Source organism: Castanea sativa, chromosome 10, assembly GCF_040712315.1.
Source record: "Castanea sativa cultivar Marrone di Chiusa Pesio chromosome 10, ASM4071231v1".
NCBI classification, from domain to species: Eukaryota; Viridiplantae; Streptophyta; class Magnoliopsida; order Fagales; family Fagaceae; genus Castanea; species Castanea sativa.
Window position 1 is genome coordinate 1321893 of NC_134022.1, and position 22027 is coordinate 1343919.

Below are 22027 nucleotides of genomic sequence, written 5' to 3' on the forward strand. Positions count from 1 at the left end.
AAATACACTTTTTTTTTAATATACCAATTGGTATCAAAACAAAATAGACATTCTTGTTTGATGCTAAGACTATTTTTTCTCCCTTGTATTTTTTTTTTAATTAAAAGCATTTCTCATTATTGCAATACAATTATTGTAAAAAAGATGTTTCTGTAATAATATATTCAAAAGTCCTTGAAGTTCAAAAAAAAAAAAAAAATCCTTGACACTGTTTCTTTCATACTTTCTAATACCAAACTAATGCCACAACACAGAGAAAGACACAGAAACAACAACGACGCCAAGGCCTAAGTCCCAAATATTTGACTTAGCAATAGATCCTCAACACACTAAACTGGGTCACTGCATATTTTCTGGAATGGGTCGTACTAGAGTCACATGAGTCTTATTTTATGTTTTGAGTCCTTTTTCTATTTTGGTTTAAAAGTTCTTAATTACTTCTCTTCATAATTAGGAGTCTCAGTCTTTCTAGGTAAAGGTTATTTAGCAATCCTATTCCTTCTAGAAGTAGTATTGGCAAATAGCCTATACATGAGTATTTTATGTATTCAATAATAGACAGATGGAGAGATTAACTATAATAAAATTCCAGCAGCTTAAGAGTATAATTGCCTTCTCCTACCTAAGAATGATTTTGTTTAGGAAACCTAGATGTTATTTCTAGGGTTTATCTTGCTTTGTTTCTTGTTCCATTCATGGTTTTAACTTTTAACATCTAAAGGTTATGAAGCTCATTCACTAATCACTACCCAAATTTTTTTTATTACTTAACTAGGCTTAAACCCTTAAACACCAACCCTAATCAAGAACCCTAATTTAGTGCTGAATTCCTAAAGATTCTACATCAAAATTGGCTTCTATCTTACATCACACGTGTGGCATGAAAATTCAACAAGCACATACCTGTTATTATGCACATACCTGTTATTATGCACAAATAAATTTTTGAAAAAAAATGTTTATCACATGATAAACTAAGAAAATAAATACTTAAAAGGGAGTACAAAATAAATAGCAGGCAATCCATAGCATCATTCTTATAGTGTTGATTATGCAAGCAGCATTTAAACACAAGCAGGTTTATGACAACTCCAACACTCCCCCCAAAATACACACTAGAAAAATGCTACCATGCAACTAGTTAACCCAGTTATGTACAAGTTGCATATAAATTTCAGACTCACTACAGGCTTTTCAAGCATAGCAACTAGACATATCAGAGATGAAGTTGTGCAGAACCAATCACTGAGGAGACCTCGATATTAGGAAATTATAAATGCAATATATAAGATACAACAACTAATTAGTAGTCCTTTTTCTTGGAGACCATTGACAAAAGCATAGAATTATTAGAATAGGGAAACTTGCTCCTCCTCTCCCCCAGGAAAGCAAAACAAAACAAATTAAAAAAGGTATAACCAACTAGTCCAAAATCATTAAACAACCTAATTTTAATCAATCTGCAGGGTTAAAACACTTTATTTAAAGATTTTTAGTATACAATTGGAAGGACTCGATAAAAAATAGGTCAGGAATACTTATTAAAAATAAATAAATAGGACAGGAATGGTTGCAATTTTGACAAATGCAGTTTCTAGCTCACATTATGTAAACAATAGCGTCCACTTATTTTACAATACTGTTATGATGATCACGAGACTAAATTATAGAAGCTTATCAGACAATTCTGCGCAATTTTTCTCACTTATGTTTGTTTTCTTCCTCAATTAATAGAATTTGTTAGTGTGCTTTTCTATTGACTGAAATTTAGGGCTCGAAGTGACCTCTTTATACCAATTTTAACAATCTTATACAGTTTGAAGTGTTCAGAATAGCATGAATAACTAGTAGCATTAACAGTAAGCATATGCAATGCAGGGTGAAGGTGCAAGTGCCCCATTACCTGATATGCACTCAAGAACACAACCCATCAGATCATCCCCACACATCAATGTTAATAAACAAAGATTGTAATTTGTGGAGAACTTAAACTATCTGAAGCACATTGACCTCATGATTCTGTTTATGTAGGATATTAAAGACAAGATAATGTAGTTATAAACTGACTGCATTATGTTAAGGTGAAGTACCCTCATTTGCTACAGACGTCACAAAGGGTGACTGAGAATAGTCATTAGCTCATAAGGGTGCTTGATGTACATTAAACATACTTCAACCCCTAATTGATGAAAAGCTATATACAGAGCACTCATTACCAGAATTACCTCCGCCAATCAATACTAAGCAAATCTGAAGGAAGTGAAGCAGGATCAAGTTCCCAACAATCTTTCAAAAGCTCTGGAGCCTCATTCCCAGAAAGCTTCCTTGCAGGAATCTGATGTGAAAACAACCGAACGTCATCTCCTTCAAGACATCTAATAGCATGAGAACCAATCTCCCTTCTCTTAAACACCGTCTTGAACCCATCAACCTTCTCAAGATATGCCATGCTTAAACCATGAATCTCACTGAAACTCGTCAAAAACACAACTATGTCATAGCACCGCTTATCTTTAGCAGAGAGGTTTCTTCCTTCTGCATCAACAGCAGCATCGTTATAAAGTGCCCACACTGAGCCCTTCCTTGGATAAATTCTATAAACCTCCCTTGCTGCTCGCTCACAATCCACAATATGAGAAAAGACATTCACTGAGTTAACGGAAGTCTTCCTAGAAACCTTAAATCTTCCACAAGAAATATGAAATCCCATTTTCTCCCAAATTATAAGCCCCTCATCCCCATTACTTTGAAAATCCAACCAACTCATCTTCACCTCAAAAGGATTGACCGAAACAACTTCATCTATCAAACCATAATGCCTTGGCATTCCATCATCATCATCATAGATAGCCCACACTTGCCCTCTCTTAAAACTTTTCTCTACTCTATCTTTATCAAAATCATAATAGTCTGAATCCTCCACTGACATAATCTCCAAATCCCCACTTCTAGACTCCTTGCGCCTATCAATGTCCAAGCCCATGCCCTTCTTATTGCGCCTCTCAGTTTCTAAATCCCCACTTTTAGAATCCCTACTCTTCTTCAAATCTCCATGCCTCTCCTTCTCCTTCCTCTTTTCTCTTTCATTCTTCTCCTTTTCCTTTGACTTCAATTTCATCCTCTCTTGATGCGCCCTTTGCTTTGCTTCCAACTGCATCTCCGCCAATGTCATCATCTCCTCCCCAGTTTTCGCCCTCTTCGGCATTGACCTCTCTAACACATCCCCAACAGTCCTCATTCTCTTCTTCAAACCCGAATTCCTCCTCAATCTCCCACCACTCCATATACCTCCATCATCACCATCCTCATCCACTTCCCCTTCCAATTCCCCACTTGTCACTCCGCCACCGCCACCACCGTGCAATCTCCCCTTAACATTCACACTTCCCAATTTCACACCACTACCCATTTTTCCCTTCACACCACCACAGACACTTGTCAAATTCTCACCACTACCCATTTTCTGATTGGAACCCAACTGCTCAAATCTCTTCCTCAACCTCTCACTCCGAACCCTAGTACTTTCCTCCACAGCAACAGCATCATCCCCATCCCCATCCCCATCATTGGTCTCAACCTGCACAGCCAGAAAGCTCTTCCTACAACTAGGACACACCAAACTATGACCCAAATACTTCTTCTCAAACTTGTGCAACAAACGGCACGTGGAACAAGCGGTCCAGAAAGTGTCCAGAGCAGGACCAGCATTGACATTGGCATTGACATTGTCATCCTGAATCCTAATCCTAAGCTTCATATCATACTCTTTCCTACGAATCTTATCGGACAAGAACCGAAAGGCGTCGCCGACGAGCTTAAAGGCCTCTTCGGAGCCAGCATAAGGGTTCTTGTCAGGGTGAAGAAGCAAAGCGAGTTTTTTGTACTGTTTTTTAATGGTGTTAATGTGAGCAAAAGGTTCTACCTGGAGGATGGTGTACCAATCGGAATCAGGGGAGCGGAGGATCTTGAAGGATGTGACCATCTCCGAGAGCCCATCCAGGTTGGGCGCTAGCCGAAGGGCTCGCTTCGCGTACTTGAGGGCGGACTTCAGCTTCGACTTCTTGTATTTCGTCTCTGCTATGCCTTTCAGACGCACTGCTTCTTCCTCTTCTTCACAACCCCCCATTTCTCTTTCTCTTATCTCTAACCTCTCACTGACTGAAACAGCAGCAATTGGTTTGGTTTGGGGGAGGAAGATAAATAGGGGTTTCGGGAATTGGGAGTGAGTGAGAGCCTAGAATGAAGCAATAGGGAACATTCCAGCACAGATACAAACTTTATCATAAAGTTGGCCACATTGACACTTTTTTTACAAATATTGTAAAATTGTTTGTGCGATTAGCATTTCTCAAATAATAATAATAATAATAATGAAAAATATTATTATTTATATAATATTTTCATAATAATATTTAAGTGACAAATTATTATTAGCTATTATAAATAGATAAAAAAATAATTTAAGTTATGAATTTTTATAAATTTTTTTTTATTAATCAAATTATTTGTACTGTGTCTACAAATATACATATTTAAAGTTGACTAATTTCTCATCGGGTAAGGCTTCTGTCCAGTGGAAATTTTCACTGGACACGTCCAGATTCGGACACGTGTCCACCATCCAACGTGTCCAGTGGAAACTTCCACTGGACACAAGCCACACCCTTTCTCATCACTTGTAAATTCCTATTAATTATTAAACACATGATTTCAAAAATGTTCCAAGGTTCTACGCATTCATTTTATCACATTTTTAACCCACAGTACTATCAAAAACATAAAGTACCAAATTTAGAATTTCATAAAGGTAATATAATACATATAGAATTTAATTGACTTGAAAGAGTATGTGTTATCCTTCGCATCATTGCGTATAGCTTGAAATAGAGACTCCTCATATTTTTAACCTTAGTCAACATTTCTTGTGATTTGTAACAGAGAACAACAGCAGTGACAAACGATTCTCATATAGTTATGCTCTTTCTGCTTTTAACTAATAGCTCAAGAAAGATAAGCAAGGAGATGCAATTAGTTAGTCTTTCACAACATGCTCTAGTCCTAGGGTCTTCCGGTGGTCTTCTAGCATTTGATGAAGTTGTGTCCGAGACAGATATTTGCAACGTCCTCCCACGCTTTTTTGATTTGAAATATGCAACCCTTCAAAGATATAATTGCTTATAAAATATTAGCAAAATAACTATGATTTAAGTCATTATTGTTTTATTTTTTAAAAAAAAAGTCATTATTGTTTTAACCTTTCAATTTATTAGTAAAAACATAAAGTTTAGAGTCAACAATCATCAGTATAAATTTACCATTACCAAGAACCCCCCCCCCCCTAAATATGTTACTTTTTTTTGGCTAGTGAGTAACTAAGATATAACATAGGCTCAAAAAAAAAAAAAAAAAAAAAAAGGCAAATCAAAAAAATAAGATATAACATAGGCTCCGTTCTACTACTGATAAAATTCCTTGTAATCCTTATAATGTCATTTGCTGAATGAGGAATATCAAGACACATAAAATACTTCCCAGACTTGTAAATGTGATTGCACTCAAAATGTTTTTGCAACTGCTATAAAACCTATAACAACTATTATTTTGTTTATAGTTTTTTTTTTTAATTCTTTCTTTGACTTTCCTTTCTTTCTCCTTTTTTTTTTTTTCATTCTTTTTTATTCTGGCAATTTTTCACTTTATTAATAATCAAAGAAACAAAAATTTTGACTTCGGAATAAACTCATATTCATCTAACACATGGGTTAACTTTTATACAATGGTTTATTATGTTAATAATGAAAATCATATACGATGTTGACAAAAGAATGAAAAAAAGAAGAAGAAGATAATTCAGTAAGTCCCTTTTTCCCACGTATACATCAATTGTTTGAGAAAATGAAAAAAAAAAAACTTAAATAGGAGCTATTACGAAAATAATTATCACATTCAAAAAATTGTCACTCTATTTTTAACTGAAAAGTTGAGATTCTTCCAATATATATATATATATATATATATATATATATTTTTTTTTTTTTTTTTTTTCTATTTCTTGTCTTCTTTGTATATTAAATATTTGGGATAATTACAATAAACCCACCTGTGGTATGAACCGTTTTCACTTTGCCTACCAGTGGTTTAATTATTTATACTTTGTCCACCTGAACTTCAATCCATTACCCACAGCATAAGGAAAGGTGGGTAACAGAATCCTAACGGAAGTTACTACAGATGGGTAAAGTGTAAATGATTAAACCACGGATAGACAAAGTGAAAACGGGTCATACCACAGGTGAGTTTACTGTAATTATTCCTAAATATTTATATTCTATTGTCAACTATTTTCCTTTCATGTACGACCCAATTAACCTAAAATTTCATAGAATCTAATAGCTAAATGTAGAGATAAACTGCTGAATTACATGCTTTTTCTAAGAATAACTCCATCATTTCCCAACCATTTCATTCCCTCTCCTCTCTTACAGCCTCTAATTTCACAAACCAATATATATATAACTTAAATTGATACAAAACCCAAAGGAGAAAGAAGCTAACGATTTGAAATGCCAGGGCCAATGTAGATAGGGAACTTTTTAGGTAGTCAGGTCATGTAAGTACTATTGGGAGAATTATATACATCATTTATTAAACTTAAATTATGAATAATACAAACAGAAATTTTAGAATAAAAACAACAGTCGAATTTTATCAAACAATTTGTGATCAAGTTAGTAAAATGTAGTCACCAATTACCATTACCATTAGAGCAATCTTTCTAACGTATAGACCATCAACTACATACAGTTGGGTCAATTTTTGGGTAGAAAATGTTAGAGAAGTTCTTGGAGGTCTGTTGCTTATTCATATGAAATTGTGGTGTAACACTATCTGCATTAAGTAAATGCAGCATCACATCTCTATGAAAACAAACTGTGTACATGTTACATTGTCATGTAATATTACAAAACAAAAATTACTAATTTGATAAACGGCCAAAATAAAAAAAGAGTAGTTTATTGTCACATCAATGGAAATTAATTTTTTATTTTGTCCGTTTGCCATGTCAGCAATTTCCATCAAAAGATAACGGCAAAAACTAAAATGACACGATAGTGAAAGGTTAAGGACCAAATTGACACAATCGAAAGGTTATAGACTAAATTGAAATACAATATAAAAAATAGGAACAAAATACATAATTTACCTTATATATTATATATAAACTCGGTAAAATTTTTGGAAAGTTCCCTAGAAGGAGAGGATAAAAATCCTATGAGTTCCCTAAAAGGGAAAAGATTAAAAATTCCATGGATTTTATTTTGAAAAGCTTAAGAAATTTTATCAGTGAAAACCTAATTTTAAAACAAAGCATATCACACATCATTAAACCAACATAATCAAAATTTTTTTTTTGAGAATCAACCAACATCATCGAAATACTAGCATCATCAACATATCAAGGGTTTCTAATCCTAGGATGACCAAGCAAAAAGGATATAACTTTAAAGCACATGATGCAAGCATTATTCAAAAGGAAACCTTAAACATGACAAGGAAGTTTAAGCCTTAAGGTAAAGATGCAACCTTTGGGTACCCAGATTGAAACTTTGTCTCAAAAGGTTACACTTTGAACCTTGACATCAAAATTAACATGCAGAGATGGATATTTATATAAGGAAATGCAAATTAAAGATCAAGGTTCAAACTTTGATAACATAAACATGAATTTAAATATCAAAGGAACCAACTTTAGGCCAAAATGCAAACTTCCATGCATATAAGAGATGAACAAAGCATAGTATACAATAAAAATAAAAGCTTCAGAACAGAATGCAAGTTTTTCATGTCAACATGCCATACTCATCATTTTATGAACAAAGCTTGAAACTTTTCAACCAGTGTGACATTTTTAAACAGAAAAGCTCTAACTTTAACAAAGATTAAAACCTTTTGATATAAAAATGTAACCTTGATGCAAAGCTAATAGCTTTTAAACAAATAAATGAACTTCTATAAACAAAAAAAAATTGAAGCTTTCAAGCTCAAGAGGTATTTTTAATACAAAGCTTCAAACTTTGTTCATGGAACAACTATGGCATCATCACATATAGGCTCACAAACATAGATTCAAATATTTCACATGATAAACATGGATGAACATAAGATGTATAGATATTAAGCTACCATATCTAAAAACCAAAACTTTACATCAAAATCCATAAAAGTTGAAACTTTCAAGATTATTGATAAAAAAAAAAGCGTCATTATTTAATCATCTAACGTGTTAAACAAATAAAACCAAAGCAAAGGAAGGATACATAATAACAAGGAATGTTTAGAAACTCAAGCTTTATATAAAAGTAAGAGCTTTCAAACAAACAACATGCAAAAACCATTATTCAAGCTAAAAAGCAAAGAAAACAAGCATGGAAATGATGGAAAACTAAAAGAGTTTAGAGATTATTCCCTCCCAAATGCTTGATTTTGATGAATATGGAGGATAAATTTTTTTCTAAGAGGTTGGAGGGCTGTCCAGACTCCAGAGGCAGAGGGGAAGGCATAACGTTTTTTTTTTCTGTGTAGGAGCTCTGCTGGAACAGAGGGGGAGCTGGAGCTTTTAAATAAAAGGCCTTGCACAATATGCACAGCTTGAAGCTCTGCAAGTTGGTCCATGGGCCAGCTTCAAGCTCTGCATGTATAAAAATCCCATTTTATTCCAGCTTCAGTTCCAGTTTTGATCAATCTCAGGTACTAAATTTGCACACTAATTTGAAGGCCTTCCCGAACTCTGATTTGAATGATCTTGGTGTCCATGGAAACATCTCATATCATACTTTCCATAGGTTCCGACCTCAAGTCATTTGTAGCACCGTGCTAAAAATTATTAGCCTCCAAAAAGTTGGATGCCTGCACTAATTTCCATAACTTTGATTTTCCCAACTTTATATTGTGAGAGACCACCCCCCAGCCCAACCTTTCAAATGAAGGATTGGCATAACCCATGTGAATGAGTGGAGTTTTGCTAATGCCTCTCAAGAGTAGAGGTTCCATTGATTTTATCATCTCTTCTAGGTTAAGAGTTTTATAATGGAGTCGTCACTTATTTAATTGGAAAAATAAGAAAACCAAAAGAATTGAAAAGTGCATCTTTATTGATTAATTTCAATTGAATGTACGTCTTTTGAAAATAACTAGAAATTTACATGCTTTTAGTCCTAGATACAATCCAAAACAAAAGTACATAGATTTGTTTTCTAGTTACATTCTAGAAATAGAAAATTACAAGAAAAAGTGTAATCTACTAGTTCGGAGTTGGTTACATGATTGGAAAAATGTTAGGCACCCAACCTTCTTGGTGAAACTAGACTTCTTTACTTTGGTGGCAATGATCATATCATATCATTCAAGAGTTTATGTCATCCAAGAACATGTGATTGAAAAGAAAAAGCACTCAGGAGTATGATAAAACCCTATGATAGGCATGCAAGGAATTGATATTGGAAAACATGGTGAATATGTGTGTAATGTGATAAACCCAAATCTAAGAAGATGTGAACATGTTAAATAAAAAGTCCTAGAAACGTACAAAACTAAAAGTCCTTGATCTAACATATTCAAAAATCAAGAACATGTGAAGAACTTGAAAATAAAACATGCTTGAATATTAAAAACTAAGGCATACATTAAATAGGAGGTTAGAAACCTTACCGAAAGTGCAAAGTTAAGAATCTGCATGCAAAGTAAGTACCAGAAGTGCATTTTAAAGGATTTTTCGTCAAATCTATCTGGACTTCTTGACCTCCATTTTGATAAAATGAGGTGTCATTGGAAAATTTATGAGATCTACTTTCTAAAGGTACTTGCTTATTATCTCCAACATTCAAATTGAGTGAGATTAGGGTTCATTTGGATACAACTGAAAATTGAAACTGAAAACTAAAAAACACTGTAGCAAAATAATTTTTAATATGTGAAAAACACTGTTCATGCCTAAAATTACTGTTCATTGGCCAAAAATCACTGTTCATGGCCAATGAACAGTGACAAGTGCGCGTCCAGCAAAAAAAAAAAAAAAAAGGCTGAAACGCAGACACACTGCGTTTCAGCCCAATCCAAACTCATCCTAAAGCTTTTGAAAAAAGTACGAAAAACTAGGTTTGATAAAATAATAATAGTAAAGTAAAATTTTGGGTTTCTAGTAAATTTATTTTTATTAAATGGAATTTTAGAAAATTAAGCACACCAAAGTGAGGTTAATCATAAAACCTTTACACCGACACCTTATTTAGGCCCTTTAAGGTCGTTTACTTATAATTCAATAAATTGAACTATAACTAAACTTAAGATGACACATTGCCAAATTCAATCGGTAAGATTTTTTTTCCTTTCGCAATATCTTGCTTGTTTTAAGTTTGATTTGGGCGCGTGAACTATCAAACTAAAGGGAATTAAATAATCTGTAATATCAGTTAGAAATTATTTTGATTAGACAGTTAGATCTTTTTTGGTCAAAATATGGATGGATCGTAGTCAAACTTAGTTAAAGTTTTAATAAAAAATTGGAAAAAAAAAAATTTAACATGAAAGGATGAAGTTTAGCATTTGGGTAAGAATTTGACTTAGTTTGACCACCAATTAACTTGGTCAAAGAATGATTAACAAGGGTATTTTGGTCATTTTGATGTTAAACATGAAAAATTGGATAATCTACTGTCCAATTGGGATAAATATTAACATTTTAAACATTCCCATAACCCCATGTTTAAAACTGTAAATTATGCAATTTTGTATAAAAAGGATAAGATTTTGGCATGCAAATTGAGACAATAACCCAACTCATCCCCTACCGTCCATTATGCACATCATCATCAGCTGCAGCAGAGTCCACAATATCAGAAAAGACTAAAAGATGACCTCCCCCTCTTATCAGGGACAAACACGGAATTTCACACAGCCCAGAAACAAAAAAAAGGTGACAGTGATAGCGTACGGAGACCCACAGACTTGGCTCCGTGCACCCTCACCCCGCAAAACACAACAAACGCAAACGCAAACCCAAACTCTCAATTCTCAAACTCTCTCAAACTCCAAACTCAAACTCTCAAAACCCCCAAAACACAAACAAACCCTAATTTTCTGATCTCTCAAATCTTCAATCTCCCAATCTTGCCCTAATCCTTTCTTCAAATTGACCTCCCTGTCCCCCATCGCCAGTTTTCTTCACCAATTTTTGCTCTTCTCGCTCTGGATCAGATTCCTATTTCTCTTCGACTGTTTCGAGTTTTAACTTAAAATCGGTAATTCAATTTTTTTATTTTTTACTTTTAGTATATGTATTGTTCAATTTGAATTGTAGCAATTACTCTCGTGTTAAATTGAGTTTTTGATTGGTTGCGGAAGTAGAGAATTTTTTGTGATATATGATCTGTTTGGTTGCTGAGAAACCGTAGGAAAAGATAGGAATTATTGAGTTTTGAACTTTAGGGTTTTGATTGTTTGGCTTCAAATTTGTGTCTTTTTTTTGACATTCCATTGTGATCAATACAATTTTCAGTTTCACGTGTAGACCAGTGTAACGAGATACAAGGTAAAAAAAGATTTTGAGTTATGTGCTCTGTTTGTTTCCTGGGAAAATTCAGGAGGAAAAATAGGGCTTAATGAATGATTTAGGTGGTGTTTATGTTGTAGGATGGTTTGAAGGAAATTTTGGGCAAGTGGTGATATTGAAACATGGGTAGCAGTGAGATGGATAAACAGGCTAAAGAGAAGGAGCCGAAGACTCCTCCAGTTACTACAACTGCGCAGGTTTACTTGAGTAATTCCTAAATTTGTTAATGAATTTGTCACCGATAAGTTTGTGGGGGCTAGTCTCATGATCAGATGTGCTATGTTTTATAATTTTTACTTAAGATATTTATTTGGTTTTGCAGGAGCAGTCTACCACTACTACCACTGGGGCAGTTAATCCTGACTGGTCGGGATTTCAGGTTCTATAGTGAAAAGCTGTTATTTGGGCAGTTATGTTTTATATTGTGTTTGGATTGTTATATGGGTTGGTTGTTTTTCTCCCCCTTCACAGGCATATTCTCCTATACCTCCACATGGGTTCTTGGCGTCAAGTCCCCAGGCTCCCCCATATATGTGGGGGGTTCAGGTATATTTATTTTTATTTTGGTATTACAAGAATATTGGGATGATGATGATTAATTGAACCTTGTGCATATTATGAAATTACACAATTTGGGTGGTCAACTGACCTTTCAAACTGGTTTTTAGATTTCTAAGAGTGGAAAGTGTTGGCCGAACAGTAATTAAACATTTTTTGTTCTAACTTCTAAGGGCAGTGTTTATTACAGGTGTGGATTCACACACTGCCCAAAATACACTGACCTGGTGACTTTAAGTCACAATTTCAATAACAGGTTTTTCCTTGTTCTAATATTTTAATCTAGAGAGCTGGGATAAATTAGTGTCTGTGTATGTGAGCCTGGGCATGTTCGTGTGCCCTACTGAGCTTATTTTTCATTTAGTTCATTGTTAATTTTGGTTTTAGAACAAGATAAAATTTTAATATTTGCTGCTCCAAAATTTGAAGGCATTAGGTGTCATTCCTTGTTCACTTATAATTTTTTGCATATATACCTTTTAACTATATTGGAAAGATTGCAGAAAGTTTCTTCAAGTTAACCTTCTGGTTGGAAATTAATGAGTTTAATATAACATTGGATTGCAGCATATTATGCCTCCCTATGGTACCCCTCCACATCCATACGTTGCAATGTATCCACATGGTGGCATATATGCACATCCATCCATTCCGGTATTTCTTGTGATTGCTTTAGTTGCAGTTCTCAGATTGTCACTATATCCTCATGTTTCGCATGTAAATTAACTCTTTTTTATGAAATAATTTCAAACAGGGATCTTATCCTTTTAGTCCTTTTGCCATGCCTTCTCCAAATGGAATGGCTGAGGCTTCTGTGAGTTTCCTATACTATTATGTCTTATACCTATCAAAAAAAGAGTTTCCTATACCATTATGTCTTTAGTTTTACTACTGAAAAGACATGCCTTTGTCTGACTACATGAAGAGAATAATTTTTGAATTTGCTATTAGGGAAATACACCTGGCAACATGGAAGCAGATAATAAGCCATCTGAGGTGAAGGAAAAATTGCCCATCAAAAGATCGAAAGGAAGTTTGGGCAGTTTGAATATGATAACAGGGAAGAATAATGAGCATGGTAAAACATCAGGTGCATCTGCTAATGGAGTTTATTCTAAAAGGTATGGTGGCCATATATAGCGATTAGAAAATTGTAAAATATCTTTTGGCAATTTGTTTATGTTTGGTGTTAGTTAGATGATTATGACTGTTGACTATTGATTACTGCTCATGGTCGTTTTTTTTGGTGGTGGGGGGTTAGTCAGCTTCAGCTTCGGTGGCCTTCCGCCCTTGTAAGAGCAAGGTGGAGGGTAGGTTGTGGGTTCAAGACCTGCTAGATGTGTGTATAACTTACTAATACCTAAAAAAATGTCTTGTTTTCTAATTTTTGAATGCTTTATAATTACTCTTCTGGCTCTTTTTGGATGCGAAGAAAGAGATTTTTTCTTTAAAGCTTCTTTTTTAATTTTTATTACCAATACAGTTCATGAAAATTCATGAATGTTGTCATAGAATTTATAAATACTCTTCGCTTTTCAGAGATTATTTTGTGTAGAATTCATGATTTTGTGATTTGAGATCCCTATGTTGCTTTGTTGAGTCATGTTGCTTTCAAGAATATTGCCTTTATTGACATGTCTGCTGCCACTACTACCAATTTCTGTCCTGGTTTGATTGTGCATGTCACTTTGAATGTTTATAACATTGAATTATCATTGTTACTGTTCCATGCTGTTACCAATCTGTATTTGGGACATGCAGTGCTGAGAGTGGAAGTGAAGGTACGAGTGACGGAAGTGATGCAAATTCTCAGAGTGTAAGTCCCATGCCACCAATCATTTATTTTGCTGATTTGCTTTTTATTTTTTTATAAGCTTGGTTTGGCTAGGAACCCATGCTCGTTCCATCTTGCCATTTATAGATAGAAGAATTTGCTGTGTCTGAATCTATTGCTCCTGTTTTAATGCACTAGTTAAATTTTTGGTTTTTAACATCTAGTGACCCTATTTGAATACTTTGCCATGGTCGTTGTTCCCTTATCATTTGTAGTGTTGCATTGCTTTGAGTAATATGTTTATAGGTTGCTTGATAGTAGTTGGCACATTGTGGATTTCTCTCTCTCTCTCAATACATTTTTTTTTTTTGTTGTGTTCCCCTCATTTTAGTTTGGGAGGTCGCTGGTGATTCTTGATGATTATGCTTGAATTTGAGCTGTTGTGAGCTTTATTTTGTCCTGTGTTTTATTTACTGTCAGCATGTTATGTGAGCCACAATTATATGGGGGCAACGAGTATCAGGTGGTAAATTCTTAGGCATTTTGAAACAAAAAAAATTCTGATTATTAAAGCAACTGCGAGGGCCTGAATACAAGATTGGGCTGCAAAAGCCTTGCTAGAATTGATTTCTGATTTTCCAAATTCCAACCTAGTTGTTGCAACACCTGTATCATTAGAGAATAGTCTTGCTTTATAATTTATCTTTGGCTAGTCATTTGGACCACCTATTCTATTATTGTGTTTCAGTCTTGTTTGCTGTCACATTCCAGAGATAACTTATCTCCATGGGTTTTAGAGGGCAAAGCACAAATTAAAGGTGTTGGTGCGAGCCAAAGTATCAAAGTGTGACTTGTAGGCTTATCAATAAAAAAAAGTGTGCGGTGGAATAACTCTGACTGGTGTAAAGTTGATATAAAAAAAAAAAACAACTTATAACAATTAATTTATAGAAGGCTTATGTGGAGGATAAATATTAATCTTTCTTAGACAATGTAGAAGTACTTCATAACTACTATAGTTCTCCAATGAAACAATTAAGCACAAATTGATCACTGTTTTCACAGCTGAAAGCATAAAAAGGAGCAATAACGACTAGATGAAGTTATAAATGTATTGTTTCAGATCTTTTCTATGTTTGGGGTCAGTTGTGTTATGTCGAAAAGTGTCATTGAGCTACTTTGTTGTTAGAGGAACCTAACATCTTTATCCCTGTTGTGTTCTTTGTGGAGGGAGAGGAATCATCTTGCATTCAAAGGTGTGGAAGTTGTGGTTATCCAGCTAAAATTTTCTATTGAGTGGTCTTGTGTACATGAGAGTATCTTATGTATGTAAGATAAAGTAATTTATATACTAGGAAGCATGGGTATGGATATGATAGGTGACATGGCAATTTTTGAAAAAGTAGGACATGGGTACGGCAAGGATACATATATTAATTCATTATTAAATATATTTTTATTTATATTTTCTATATATTGTTAAGTATTTTTTTATATATAATGTTAAACATATATCAATTTAAGAGCAATAGTGGATAATAAAGTGAATACATAACTATTAAATGGTGTTTAGATATTAGAATACAAGATTGAAAAAAAAGGGCATAAGTTAAAACAGTATTATGGACTTGATAATGAAAAAAAGGCACAAGTTATACATATATATAACTTGTGTGTGTATGGGTGTCTAATTCATATATCACGTTGGACTTGGGGGAAGGGTCCAAGACTTATTTAAGTCTGAGAGTTCCAATGCTTTGTCACGTGCCCAGGCTCACAAAACTAAAAAGGATAGATAAAAGATAAACAAGGCAGAGAAACTAAACAAGAGCAGGAAACGAAAAGTCAAAAATGAAGAACAAAAGGAAGGACCAGAGGCGAAGAAGAAGACTGCTCTGCGTCATCTGCGATGGGCTGGGGTTGTTCTTCAGGCAACCAGCACAAGGTGGCGACCTACCATACTGGGTTTGTTAATCTTTTTTTTTTTTTTTTGCATGAGGTGTGTCCTGAACATGTCCCAAATGCGTCCGAGCCATGTTCGATTATTAAAAAAAAGGGAAGGACACGCATGCTGCCGTATCCTGTGTGTCCTACACGGGCACGTCAGGCAAATTGCATTGTCTGTGCTTTACAGTATGTATATCCTATGTACTTGAGATACTCTTCTGAAATAAAATTTATAACATATAAAAACAATTCAGGTCTATAGCAACATATGTATTTTAGGCGTATGTTAAGTTAAACGAAATAACATCCAAGTCATCCTTTGACTGCCTTGCCTTGAGGTAAGTCTACATTGAGCTTCTGAAAATGCATCCTATTAATACTTAACCTGGAGATGGTGTGTTACTTGGTCTGAATTAGTGTTTATGTCTGCCATCACCGCATGGGGTAATCCCTGGAGCAGTTATTTTTTGTGTTTTGTTCTCCTGTCTTCCATTCCAGATAAGAGAAAACTCTCACATCTTACTTTCTTTGGTTTTTGTAGGATTCACAACTGAAGTCGGGGCAAGATTCTATGGAAGGTTGAACAATGATCTTTGTTATAAATGAAAAAAGCATACTTGATAATGATCTTTTCCAACTGCAATGATATGCATATTTGAAAATTTCCCATGTTTTTTTTTGCCCAGCTGAAGCATCTCAAAATGGAAATTCTGCGCATGGACCTCAGAATGGGGGACCAAATACACCTCATGCAATGGTGAATCCAGCAATGGCCATGGTGCCGATGTCAGGTGCTGGTGCTGCTCCCTTAGCTGTTGCCGGTCCCACCACAAATTTAAATATCGGTATGGATTATTGGGGTGCTCCAACTTCATCAGCGATTCCTGGAATGCGCGGGAAGGTTCCTTCCACTCCTGTTGCAGGAGGGATCGTTACTGGATCACGGGACAGTGTTCAGTCACAGCTTTGGCTACAGGTTAATCTGATTTGAATTTCTAATTCTGTTGACCTGCTTAAACCACGGTAGTTCTCTAGTAAGGCCATGTTAAATTATTTTCACAGGTCCTCCCCATTTATGAAAACCCATGAAACATGGACATAGTATTAGCATTCTAAATTTTTGATTGCTGGTTGTGAAACTTGGTGAAGATGGATACATTTCAGTGCATGATGAAGTGTGCATCTCCAAGTTGCTTAAGTATGAAAATCAAGTATGCATATGCGCTCAATATTATGATTCAAGTCATAAGTTTCTGTATGGAAAATTGTGCAAACTGCAATGTGAAAATGATCTTATGTGTCTAGATAGGAAATTATGCAGATGTGCAGTTATCATAAGATCCTGAAGTGGCTGTATTATTTTTATCATGATATGCATTGATCAGATGGAGTTCTTAATGACGCATAAAATTGGAAGAGTTTGAATGGATCAAGCATATTTATAAATGGACACAACTCTGATATCTAATTTACGGAAAAGAGCATTTACCACCTTAGTCTTATTTTATTTTATTTTTTATGATTTGCTCATTGGGGCTATATGTTCTATCAAATCACAGCTCATAGTACATTGCTTTACTTATATTTGGCTTCCATCTTATGCTTTTAGCAATTTTAACACAACCAAAGTAACTTTATGATACAGCTGTAACCTTTCATTCTCTTTGCCATGCTCGTATCATCTTTAGAATTCCTCTTGTATTCTCTTGTTCTGCTTTCACTGTAGCCTCATTCAAGTGAAAGCCCATATAATCGTAGTCCAGAACTTTATTTTACTATTGTAACCTTTCATTCTCATTCCATCCCCATATCAGCTCAGTCTAATTCCTTTCTTTCTCCTGTTCTGCTTTTACTGTAGTCTCTTTCGAGTGTGTGCATTTGTTTTTTTTATTTTTTTTCCTGGACACTTACCCATCAATATCATCATTTCTTTTTCTGGTATTGTATATCTGCAATAAATCAGTTTGATGACAGAATCAACACAACCTATTTGAGACAATGTTTCTCTGGTCTCAACTGCTGCTGTTACATTTTGTTATCAGTTATCACTTACCCATCCATAACCTTTTTGCTAAGAATTATTAAAGAATTTGTAGCAAGGCTTCTATGGAACTTGGAATTGTCTGTACTCTTGATTGCAGGTTGTATTAGAATTTTCTTGTGGAAATTATATTGTGATCTGTAGATTTGGATTTTCTAATCCTATGGTGTTTTTTGATTTAAGAAATAATGCCAACTATTTGTACATGTAGATTTGTGTTGTTTAACTCTCTCTCTCTCTCTCTCTCTCTCTCTCTCTATATATATATATATATATATATATATATATTATTTAATATAGAATTTAAATACTATTTTATAATAGAAATAAAATAAAAAAATTTACGATTAGACATATTCTAAATATAATATAGTATGTTATAAATATAGACAATAAATTAGTATAGATAATATAGAGATATAAGCAGGTAGCAGGAATCAGGTAGCGGGAATCGAACTTGCATTGTTAGCTTGGAAGGCTAGGGGTTATAGTCAACGTTGATTCATCATTTTTAACGTCTCTAATTCAAAACTGAACGTGAAACTTTGGTTTCATTCAGCTCCTTTATGCAAGATGGACAAAAATTTCACACGTCAGATATGAACTAAATTACCCAAAAAAAAGAATTTCAGCCCATAACATCTATTTCAGATTTTCTGTTTGAATGCATTCAAAACAAACTGAGGGTCTGGAGTGTTGATGCCATAGCTGGATGCCAAACGATTTTTTAACCGGTATTTAAAATAAAGATGAAATTTTGAAAAAGATAACCTTTTCTGCTTCTATGTATTTATATCTTTTTCATCAAGTGACTTAAGAATTTTCCAGGCAAAGGGCATTCAGTGCTGCGCAATAATTATTTTGCGGCAAGAGGATTTATTCTCAATTGTAAAGATGTGTGCTTAAGTTCATTCTGTTCTAAACTATCAAGCACTGTTGTCTCACATTTGTTTGACAAAATTCATATTGGATTTAATACAAAAATGAGCTAGAAACCCTCACAGGTGACATAGAAAGGGATAAGAGGATTTTTTTTTAATATAAAAAAACAGTAAATAAAAACTTATCTTTCAACCAAATTTCATGTCAAGAGTAGCAGTTTTATTAGGTGTTTTAAATTTGATTTGTGTTCTGTTGACATTTGTGATGGTTCAAGACTTACTGTTGCACTTGTATGTATATTATTATTATGTACTGCTTTCCACCTGACTCGAGAGCTTCCAGCTAAGAGTAGCTACAATTAAAAGCCTAGCATTTTCTATTCTAAAGCTTCACTGTCATGTGTAAATTGTATTTTACATATATACACACTGTTTTGTGGATTTAGGATGAAAGAGAACTTAAGAGACAAAGAAGGAAGCAGTCGAATAGAGAATCTGCTCGTCGATCCAGGTTGCGTAAGCAGGTAAGGAAGTGTCCCTTAGATCTCTCCTTTTTTTTCTTTTTAAGTACGCTCTAGCTTCCATATGAATTCATTGATTTATGCATGCATTCTTTTGAGTCAGGCGGAATGCGATGAGCTAGCTCAGCGTGCTGAAGTCTTGAAAGAAGAAAATTCCAGTCTTAGATCAGAAGTGAACCGGATCAGGAGCGAGTATGACCAGCTACTTGCAGAGAATGCTTCACTCAAGGTGATGGTTGGGTCTTCATTTGATGTTATGGGTGTCTTTGATCTCTTTACCATCCTCGACCCCATGCCACAAAGAAAGAATTTGTCCTTGATTTGATTTGATCTGATGAGTGTTTTGACCAAAATGGATGAATATAGTTAGAGAACATCAAATCTCCCCCTGCCCTCTTTTCTCTCTCTTCAGTTCCACTAAAAGTTTCAAGTTTTCTGATTGCTTATACTTTCTTACTCATCTAGTTAAAATATTGTATCTGCAGGAGAGACTTGGGGAAGTTCCTGGGCATGAAGATCTAAGGTCTGGCAGGAATGAACAACATTTGAGTAGTGACACTCAACAGACTAGGCAAACAGAGCTTGTGCAGGGTGGTCACTAGGATGTGGCTACCTTGCTTCATGCTGCTTTCCAGGAGCATAACCTAACCAATTAGCAACAGGAAGTTCTTATTTTGCATAGCGTGTAGTTGAAATTTTATCAAAGCTGACCTTTATAGCGTTAGGATCTGTTTATTTCACATCCTCCCCCTTTTCCAATTTGGCCTATATAACATTTTAAGTACCTGAATGGCGTGTTTAAGTGTGAAACGGGTCGTACCCTTAACTGTTTTATGGGGTAATATTCACACTTATATCTGTATTAGAGTGGTTAATGAAAGTGTAACTCGGATGGAATGATAATCAACTTACATAGATTTTTTTTCCTTCAATGTTTTTTTTTTCTTGCCATCTCCTCGTTTATCTTCATGCTCATTGATGATGAAGCAATGCTGAAATTTGTTGGACCAAAGAGCTGAGTTGTTTCTGGTGCATAAGAATACATCTGAGAACTAAGATTTCATTTAAAGCCTTGTGGATGAATTTCATAAATTAGCAACATTTTAATAAAGAGAAATGCTATGGGTACAACAAAAAAGCACAACAATTTCACAATATTCTTAAAATAGTAGGTCAACCCACGCATGGGCCACCACAATCTCCAATTGGCATATTAATTTGGGAATGTTGTGAAATTGTTGTGGCTTTTTGTTGTATTTATAGAATTACTCATTATTAACTAGGACTTTATTGGAATATTTTGATTATTCAAGAATAACAAGTATACTAAAATTTAAAATTATATTAATACATAAAAAAATTGTTTTACTCTCCTTAAGTTACTATAGCTGGAGTTTGTGGTGTGTTTTTATAACAAATGTTTTGAATTTTTATCGTATGATAATAAATAAATAAATTTCAAAGGAACAGGTGTGTGCGTCCCTATCAGCTAGTTTTAGAGTTTGCAGCTTGTTTGAAGATAAATCAGTCTAATAATGGCTTTAATACGGAGGGCGAATTCTTTGTACCTATTTCTGTAGAAACTTCCATCAACTCCTCCATTTGTTAAACTCAATACACAGCTAGCCCAGGAAATTAAAAGCATGAAGGAGTTGGAGGTCTCATTTTGGACTCATGGTTTGTTTGTTATATGGTCTCCTCATACCTTATCAGAATTAGAGTAAACTTTCCTTCGTTGTGTGATTGCAAAAAATGTGCTGAGTCGAGATTTGCCAACATATGTATCGTGAAATCAACATGTGTACTGGTGGGTTCTAGTTAGCTCAACTGATAAAATTTATGATAGTTGAATAAGGGATCTAAGGAACAATTTCCATCTACAAAAAAAAAATAATTGGTGTCTTGATTTAATGATAAAGAGCTATCATCATGATAGAATGCCATATGTTGTAACTCTCTCCAAAAAAAAAAAAAAAAAGTGTACTATTCACATTGTGAGAAAAATGTAGGGAGAAGATCGAACATGAGCCAACATATTCATCAGGTTTTCCCCCGTTTTCATTTTGTATCAATCTCTTGTTTGGGATCTCATGGCAACTCCAACATGACAACTTTGTATTTTTAATGATCCCTAATACTTCTTCTACTCTTACTTTTTCTTGAATAAATCATTCCTTTTTTAATCTATTAAATAAAAAACATCCTTAATATGTTCATAAATATGGCAGTTTTTCTTTGGAAAAATTAAACTAACCTCCCTTATGATATAAACAAATGAAGGTGACCTTCAAAGTTTTATGGATACAAGAATTCTCCCAAGTTTTCGTAACATCTTTATCACCAACTTCAAAATCTTACAAAAATTTTACTTACTTTGAACTTGGAAAGATGACAGTTAAACTTATAATTTTTCTTTTTTATATTTTCCTCTTTAAGATTATCATTCTATTTCAAACCATAGTTAATAAAACATGGTACACGTTTAATATAGTAAGTATACAAACGGTATAAATCGACATCTTTTAAAAAAATACATTTCAAAAATTTGGCAGAAAAATACAAAAATGTTGAAAAAAATAGAACATATTGTACAAGCATAGTATGTTTATTTTTGAAAAAATCATAACAAAAATACGGAAAAATTTACCACGTATATTTTTGAGATAAATACAATAATTTTTGCATCATAACCTTTTA

At 34.2% G+C, this 22027-nt stretch overlaps 2 protein-coding genes across 4 annotated transcripts; one reads left to right on the forward strand and one right to left on the reverse strand.

Moving 5' to 3' along the window:
• Positions 1 to 1974: 1974 nt before the first annotated feature.
• Positions 1975 to 4258, reverse strand: LOC142612544 (uncharacterized). The gene has a single exon (XM_075784626.1). It carries the CDS (start codon positions 4124 to 4126, stop codon positions 2222 to 2224), a length of 1905 nt encoding a protein of 634 aa, XP_075640741.1. The 5' UTR covers positions 4127 to 4258; the 3' UTR covers positions 1975 to 2221.
• A 6756-nt stretch (positions 4259 to 11014) lies between these two features.
• LOC142613185 (bZIP transcription factor 16) lies at positions 11015 to 20262 on the forward strand. 3 transcript variants are annotated; one of them, XM_075785409.1, is made up of 14 exons: positions 11035 to 11297; positions 11555 to 11587; positions 11689 to 11805; positions 11931 to 11987; positions 12080 to 12154; positions 12734 to 12820; positions 12921 to 12980; positions 13118 to 13287; positions 13928 to 13982; positions 16429 to 16465; positions 16574 to 16863; positions 19256 to 19333; positions 19434 to 19559; positions 19816 to 20262. In XM_075785409.1, exons 3-14 carry the CDS (start codon positions 11731 to 11733, stop codon positions 19930 to 19932), a joined length of 1227 nt encoding a protein of 408 aa, XP_075641524.1. In that variant the 5' UTR covers positions 11035 to 11297; positions 11555 to 11587; positions 11689 to 11730; the 3' UTR covers positions 19933 to 20262. The 3 variants fall into 3 exon arrangements, with proteins under 3 accessions (XP_075641525.1, XP_075641524.1, XP_075641526.1); XM_075785411.1 differs by having other exon boundaries at positions 11157 to 11297; positions 11671 to 11805; XM_075785410.1 differs by lacking the exon at positions 11555 to 11587 and having other exon boundaries at positions 11015 to 11297.
• Positions 20263 to 22027: the final 1765 nt, after the last annotated feature.